This window comes from Micromys minutus (assembly GCF_963924665.1).
Source record: "Micromys minutus genome assembly, chromosome: 7".
NCBI lineage: Eukaryota > Metazoa > Chordata > Mammalia > Rodentia > Muridae > Micromys > Micromys minutus.
The window spans coordinates 48,826,985-48,835,359 of NC_137976.1; the positions used below are offsets into that span (position 1 = coordinate 48,826,985).

At 46.9% G+C, this 8,375-nt stretch overlaps 1 protein-coding gene across 2 annotated transcripts in view; it reads right to left on the reverse strand.

The window, feature by feature from the left end:
- The window catches only part of CCDC80 (coiled-coil domain containing 80), a 31,635-nt gene extending 24,198 nt beyond the window's left edge, over positions 1–7,437 (reverse strand). The window contains exons 1-3 of one of the 2 annotated variants that reach the window (XM_080919024.1): positions 7,356–7,437; positions 6,485–6,810; positions 4,305–6,181 (exon numbers count right to left, since the gene is read on the reverse strand). In XM_080919024.1, the coding sequence (XP_080775150.1) occupies positions 4,305–6,170 (1,866 nt within the window). In that variant the 5' untranslated portion in view covers positions 6,171–6,181; positions 6,485–6,810; positions 7,356–7,437. Of the gene's footprint in view, positions 1–4,304; positions 6,182–6,484; positions 7,230–7,355 lie in introns of those variants that run through there. The other variant, XM_080919025.1, reaches the window with a different exon arrangement.
- Between the last annotated feature and the right edge of the window lie 938 nt (positions 7,438–8,375).

Here is an 8,375-nt window from a genome sequence, read left to right on the forward strand (position 1 = left end):
AATTTTGAACTTTTTCCTTTTTGGCCTGTCTTTTGCTTGTAATAGATCATTTGGAATAAACAAAATGTTGCTTAAGTGACAACATAAAACAGTGAAGACAAAGATAAAAAGACGGGCTGCTCATGATTTTGAACTCCTAGTCCATATTTAAAATACATTCTAGAGAGTCTGAAAGCACAGACACTGGACGAATGATAATTACTGTCCTCTCATATCCATACAGAGGCGGCGTTTCACTGTCTCATGCTTTGTCATGGAGCCCTGTGCTCCGTGACCATACTTTAAAAGTTCTCAAAGTCTCCTCCAGTCTTCTCCTCTGGGGCATGTATAATTAAGAATTTCAGACAATATGTAATCTCGGAGTTGCCCATTCTCCCCCGAATGGCAGCTTCTCTCACAAATGTATATGGCAGTGCGAGGCCATGGGAGCCCAGAAGCAAACTCAGAGAAACAAAATTCTCCCAGGCTTATCTTAACTTGGAGCTTTTGCCCAGGGATGTTCTAACTCATCAGGGAGGTGATGCTCACATTGCACGATTCACTTCCTGAGTACTGGCCTTGTAGGCTCTCTCCCTGGGTTTATAGTCTCTCTTGACCCTTGTCATCAGACTAATCTCAATTGTGAAATAAAAGCAACTTTAGGCAGAGTGTCATGGAGGAAAAGGTGACGTCAAAGTGGGAGACCTAGCATTTTGTCTTAGCTCAGCCTTCGGATGTTTTGTGGCCTCTCACCTTTGTCATCCTGGCCACAGAACAACCTCTACACAAACTTCATGGTCTCAGGAATTGAGCAGTGCACGTAGATACTCGTACGGGCATCCAAGTACATTTGACTAGTCCTCCATGTCCTCCAGCCTCCTACACTTTCCTTACTACCATAGCTCTACCACTCACTGCTTTTAATTTCACTTCTAGTCATCTGTACACTTCACATGGGATTTTTGCATCTCTTTTATACATTTTTTTGATGTTGACATCATGTTCCTTCCTACACTGAGATCTCAGACTCTGCCCCCGTCCTGTGATCCACACAAGGATCACATATTCCTCAATCAGTCCATCCCTATGAGAGGCATGGGAAACTCAGAAACACGAGGATCCCTGTCTACGACAAGGCAGAGCTCAGAAGCCAGATGGAAAAACCTTTTCCTTACACTTGATCTGCTGATGGGTGGAGTTTGCACAGGGAGAGGGGAGCAGCTGATCACCTGACACATCAGAGCCTTTCCCTGTGTGTTGACATCTCTGTCACATCCATTTTCTAGCTTGGCAGCATTTCTAACAGTGCTAAAAATGGTAACTGTTCCCAGTTTCCTCTTCCTAGAAAGAGTTCCCAGCACTCCCCAGTGAATGGTCCTGTCATTTGGCCTCTGGCTAGTTTGATGGCAGTAACTCAGGACATGTCTCATGAATTTATTTATGTGTGCAAGATCTTACTTGTGTTTCTGTTTCACATTGTTGGATCAGTGAGTCTTAGAGGAGGATGAAGACTGGTTACATAAGTTAAGGGGGCAAACAGGAACCAGAAGATACTGAGAAAGTTTTGGAATAAACTAAGTTTTTGCTTAGTCTAAGTAGTATGTAAGGCCCAAAACATTTTAAGAGGATTCCATAAACTAGCTTTCTGCCTTGTAAAACAGAACCTCAAATTCTTTGCTAAAACTAAATCAAGTAAGCAGATTGTCATCTCTATACCCAAATCTCCTAAGCACTGTTGGAAATATTAACCCACGTGGATTATGGGCAATTTCATTGCCAAAGAAAGTTACGATGGGAGTCTGAATTCATGTAGTTCATCACATCAAAGCTAGGCCTAGAAGAAGCCATTTGCTTACCACAACTTATATAGTTGGTGCTAGGGTTTCTCCAAGTAATCAGTTAAATAACAGCTATGTGATGTTTTCACAGCTAAAGAATGGTATGGATGAATACAAAGCACCAGGGGTCTTATGATAAATTTGAGTCAGGGATCTGGTTACTAAAAAGGTGGAAAAATGAGGAAGAAAGTGTACACCATCTCTTGGAATGCAACCCCACTCATAAACTGAGCACACCGGGTTGAACAGAGGCTAGAAGTAAATGTTTTAACAGCTCTGAGACTGTTAAGCCTAATGAATGCTAATTAACTCACTACACTTCCTGGATGATATTGGCAGAGCTGGATGGAAAAAGTGAGTTGGGAGGGAGTTGTGCACCGGTGATGCCTTTCACCCTGAACCATTGTCTTGACATCCGGGTAGTTCCATCTCACCTTTTCTACTTCGTTCTTTCCTCGTACATCATTAGTGTTCCAGAAAACACACCAGTGATATGATCAGCTGGTCACACACAGGCCTGACAGACTGAATCTTCTCCCGATGGGATTTTCTTTCTAATAACAAACCTGATTCTCTGGCTAGTTCTAAAGAGCCAACATAGGCAGAGGCAACCCCAGCTGGTTTCTGTTTTGCTTCCTATGACATCAGCAGAAGCTGTCCTTTGAGTTTTATTTGATAACAATTTATGACCATGGATACTGTTAAAAGCAGAGAAACCCCAGCTGGGCCTTCCGATCTCTAACAGAGAGAGCAGGGAACAGGCAAAAGAAATTGGAGGCACAGCTAACATCACGGGTGACGTATGAAAACCCCTTTCTTTTGACTTAGCTGTGTGGAGCAGTGAGGGCATTTGTCAGGCGGGTGCACAGTTACAATCCTGACATTTTACCCTTAATTACTTCTTTCTGTTTAAAACCTAGCTATGAGGAACACTCTGCCTGCGTTGTTGGCTAAATAGACAGAATTGGGTGTGAGGGTGCTTTAGTGGGCTGGACAACATCCCAGGTACGCAGAGAGTAGAACAGCTCAAGTGTTAATGCTTTCCCACGCCCCCTAAGGGAGCAGCTTGGCTCCATGGATCCCGGACAAACATTCAGGAACCTGCTGGAGTTCTGCTTTGAAATCAGTGATTCCTATGCCACTAGCTAGGACATTTCCATTTTGGTTTATGGATTCTGGGAATAGACAAGTGGCCATAAAATGACTAACAAATAACTTATCATATTTTAACCATCATTTGAAAAAATCAGATTTAAAATGTCATCGACCTACAGAAAGTACCAAAAGGACTCCCTTTCTCCACCCCCCCACCACACATCCAAAGCTTAGGTTTTGTTCTCATCTCTAACATTACTATTGGTAGAAATTAAAAGAAAATATAGGACATGTTTCTCCCAGAACAAATTTCACAAAAGCATCTGCCCTGGTTAACATTTCAAATGTGCATTTAAATTTGTAGCCACTGAAGAAACAGTCATCAGAGCCTCCCTACTCAGTCATTAATCCAAGTTTAGGCCACACTGGACAAACCAAAGACTGTTGAGAAACACCCTAGAGAACATAGCCTGTCTGGCCTGCAAGATGGATGCAGGCCAGAAGTCAGCTCCTGTGTTCAGAAGGATGGGTGTGGTCCCATTGGCCTGACATGGCTCCTTCAACCAATATCTAAGGAAAGGCTCACCCAATATGAACTTGCTGATCTTTTGTTATGTAGTATGATTCTATATTAAACTTCTCCTTGGCAGCATGGGCTCATATCATGGTGTTAAGAAGCCAAGGTTAGGGTAGAAATCTTGGAGTTCTGGGTACATGCAAAAGGAGTAAACAGATGAAGCTATGGTTTTTCTTTTGACGAGGAAAGACTTTAGGATTGGCTTGGCCCCAGCTAAATTCTGTCTTTCAATTTATCTAGATCCTATTACTATTTCATAGACAATGGCAAATAATGCTCAAAGAGGAGGTTCCTGAGATGAATGCACACACTCAGCATTAGTGGTACTCAGGATTGAGTATCTCCTTTCCCCAACCTGGGCACACATGCTCATTTCCAATACAGCCTCAGAAGAAACTGACATCTGACTCCAAATTCATACAAATCTCTGGGGGACTAGAAACCAGAGCAAATAACCCCAGCCTGTCACCTTGAGATTCTTTCTACTCTCTCTAGTAATTGGGACAGTAACGGAGGAGGTAGCCTTCCTACAGAAAAGATATCTTGCCCAAGGGCTTTAAAGGTGTCTCTGAGTTTCACAACCACCAACTCACTGTGTAGACAAGACTGACTTTGAACACACAGAAATCCATCCACCTCTGCCTCCCAAGAGCTAGTATCAAAGGCATAAGCCACCACACCCTGCCCCCAACCCTCTTGAACATGAAGCAGACTCTGCCCCAGTCTGTTGTCCAAAGAATGATTTCACATATACAACAAACACGTCAATGCCCGCACCACAGCACACCGAGGAAAATGCCAAACAGGTTACTTACGAGGAGTCTTCGTCTGCCTTCGAAAGACCCCAACAGGTCGGCCACTGACTTCCTGGGAGTTGGAGGGAGATGTTTTGCGGTGGGCTTCTGATAGTCATCCTGCTCTGTCTTACCTGCCTTTTTCTTCTTATTCTTTTCTTTCTCCTGCTTGCTCTTTTTCTCAGCTTTCTTCGTTTGCTTTTCACCCTTGAGCAGCTTGTCTGGCTTTGCACTCTTCCCCTTTTTTTTCTTCTCCTTCTCAGGTTTCTCGAGCTTTTCACGCTTTTTGGACTCCTTGGCATTCTGGGAGGGAATGTTTTCCACCTGCAGCTCCTCCTCCCCCTGAGAAGTGTTGGGCCGGCTGAGGTCGTACTTAGCTTCGTATTCATTGCTGAGAATTTTGTCCTTCTTTTTGGGCAGCTTCCCCTTTACTGGCTTGTGAGGACCTGGGTCCTGATGGCCATGATCTCGTTTGTCTGTCCGGTTGTCCCGGAAACGGCTTGTGCCCACAATTCTTGTGCTGCCTTCCCAAAGGGTGGTAGGAGGGGTGGCTGTGAAACTACCATGGTTGGTGGCTTTGGTGGGCCTCCTGGTGGCCTGTGGCTTCTCTCTGTGTTGTTCCTTCCGAGGAAGAGGGTATAGCTGCTCTGAGACGGAGGGGCCCCTGACAGTGGTCACCTCAGCTGTGGCAGGAGGCCTATGGGAGACTGAGAAAGGATGCAGCCGGGATGTCCAGGGCCTCTGGGTGGCTGGATAGGCAGTGGTGGTTGTAGGTCTTGCAGCTACTGTCACCACCCGGGATGTGGCTCGAGTGACTGTTGTGACTGTGGCAGGAGGGAGGGTGGTGGCCCTTGGAGTTGGGGGAGGTTGAGGAGTGGCTGCCTTGGTGGTGGTCTGCTTTTTCGGAGGCTCTCTGGTGGGGTGGACTTGTGTTCTCCTTGGTTCCTCTTTCCTCTTGTCATTGCCCTGGCTTTCACTTCCTGCTCCTCCACCACCATTGTTTCCTTCCTGGACCACGTGGCCCTCTATGCCCGAGGCCTTACACTTTTGGACAAAACCCTTCTGCCTGATTTTCTCAATCCTGCGGATGGGGCCTTGATCAATAACCTCATACATGGCTTCCAGCCTGACAGGGTAAGGGTAGCGCTCCTCCACCTGCAGAGTTTTTTTTAACAGCACCATGCTAAACTTGCCCTTCTCCAGTTTCAGGAAGCTCATCAGCTTCGGGATGAGATTAGGGTCCAGAGGCTGCTCCAGGATCTGGCCCTCACTGGTGATCCTCCGTACCTTGCCCCCTTCCTCGCCTGCCTGGTGGAACAGCACGATCTGTTGGATGTGCCTTTCTGCCAGCTCGCAATACACATCATCCTTCAGGAGGCTCATCATGAGGCGATAGTAGCCCTCTGAGGCGTGAGGAGCTGAGATGACCCACACCCTGTTCTTTCCTGCAAAGCTGGCCAGGATATTGGGAGAACTGGATCCAGAGGGGAATCGCAGCATTCTTGTCCGAGCAGAGGACCCCTCATCTCGCACCATCTCACGCGCGGAGCCCCTAACTATGGGCCTCAACTCAGGTCTGACTGGGACTCCGCCACTGATACCTGAGTGTTGTGGTCTCGCGGTCGGGTGAGCTAATCTCAACACTTGTACAGTCTTCCTCCGTTGGAAAGGCTGAAGATTTGATTCTTCCTGAGTGGATTTCTCAACTCCACCAGAGCTCCCAGTGTGCCTCAGATATCGAGCTGACTTACTGTTGACTGGAGAAGCCAAAGGTACTTTCGATCCTGTGTGGCCATCGCTATCCAAGACAGGAGAATGAGATGCTGATCCACACACCAGCCACATGGCCAAGAGCATGGTGAAGTGAGGTCCCATTTTCCACATCATTGTGTTATCCACTTGGGGACGCAGAGGGAGTATAATACAAAGATAAAAATAAAATAAAATAAAATGAGAAGGGAGAAAAAGAAAAGAAAAGAATCATTAATTGCAAGCAGAGCTGGGCATTAAATAAGCAGGGCAGCTTTGCTTCCCAGGCAGCGGGCACGGCTCGCTTGTCGCTTGTTCTGCCTCGGCTGTGCTCCGGATGCACCAGAGACCGTGTAAACTGAGCATTCTAATTATGACCCCCCATTCACACTTCATTCCTGCGATCAAGCAACAAGGAAACAAACACCAGAGAGCAAAGTTTGCACACTTACACAGTGGTTCATGGAGATGGCATGCAGAGGCTTTCTGAAGAAACTTGAAGGTTGGTCCTCAGGACAGTTACCCAGGTGAGATCCGTTCCTTCCTGCCCTCTGTCTCCTCGTGGAGTGTGAGCAATACAAAAGGCTGCCCCTCCTGTCTGCAAAGCAGCCCCAGGGAGCCCAGCCTGGGCTGCTTCCCTTTTCTGGCTGGGTCTTTTACCTTCTGGTCCAGTGGGATGAGGTGAACGTTGCTGTCCTTGGGACTGTTTGTTTCTCCATTTGTCTGCAGCTCCTCCTGGATCTGTGTGTGCCGGTCCTTGGCTGCCACGGGGATTTTCCTAAAAGTGAAGTCCTAGTGTTTTCTGAACCGCTGCGCTCTTCCCTTCTCTGGACTTCCCAGAACTTCTTATCACCCTTCCCCTCCCGCAGTCTGGCTGAGTCCCTTTGTTTCCAAGCTTAAAAACACTGGGATTAATGTGTTTTCCAGGCTGAGGGAAAACAGAGGAGGGTAAACGTGAAAAGGGACAAGTCCCCCTTTCCTTCCGTCTCTCCTCCCTTTATTTCTCCCCACCTTCTTTTCTCCTTTCCCCCCCTTCTCCTTTTATTTCTTCCTCATCTGGACTCCATCCCAGAAATGTCAGGGCTACTTCAGGTTTGCTCCAAACCAAACTCAAACAACAGCAGCCACGGAAATCAAGACAATTTCACTAAGAATTTAACAGATCAGCAAAACACGCCTCCTTTCCCTTTCAGTACATGGAGAGTCCGTGAACCTGGCGAGGAAGGAGAGAGCTGTGCTTGGGCTGGGGAAAGTTTTGAAACTCTACACATCATCGTAAATCACTTCAGAATAGGATGACGGAGGACTTAACCCCTTCCATACCAAGCCACAGGGCGGGGCCTTCTTTTCCTGTAGATTCTCACACTATAGCTTGGAAGGGGAAAATCCTTAGATTGCTCCGTCTGACTGGGTTTACTAGAGACAGCTGCTCATTTGGGCCAGAAAACTTGTCGTTGCTAACAGAGGCAGTGTGAGTCTATTCATAGTTCCACGTGTGTATTTTTATCTCGTTCTGCCTGCTTTATGCTTTTGAGTTTGGGGTTGGAAAAGCCCATGGAAAACATGACTAAGTTGTTTTTATATTATGCTAATTGGGGCTCATGTTACTGTGTTCTTGGTCCTTACTTCTCCTTGGGATGGATGGAAGCTGGTAAAAGGGTAGCAATACAGGCTAAGGCTGCTGTCTCTGGAGACTGAACATCAGAGAATGAGCATTCTGACTCCCAGACTCCCTCTCTCTCTCCCTCTCCCTCTCCCTCTCCCTCTCCCTCTCCCTCTCTCTCTCTCTCTCTCTCTCTCTCTCTCTCTCTCTCTCTCTCTCTCTCTCTCTGTGTGTGTGTGTGTATGTCTGTGAGTTACAATATTCAGCTCCCCAGATGCTTTAGGAAGCTAAAGTCTGTAGTCAGTCCCCAGAAGTAGCTTTCTGCTTGACTGGGAAGATGGCTCAGCTAATAAGGTCTTCGCTTTTCAAGCATGAGAATAAAAACTGGGCAATGAGGCTGTAGCCCCACCACTAGGGAAAAGGAGCAGAGGCAGGTGGATCTCTGGAGCCCACTGTCCAGCCTGTCTAGCTGAATCGACAAGCTCCAGGTTCAGTGAGAGCCCCTGTCTCAAAAAAGTAAGGTGGAGGGGTAGTTAGACTCACTGGTTTGGAGCATTTGTTGCTTTTGAAGTGGACTTGAGTTTGATTTCCAGAACCACATGGTGGCCCACAATCATCCAAAGCTACAGTTCCAGGCAATAAGGACCCTTCTGACTTCTGCAGTCACCAGGCATTGCACACACACACACACACACACACACACACACACACACACACACACACACGTTAAGGGCAAGCTT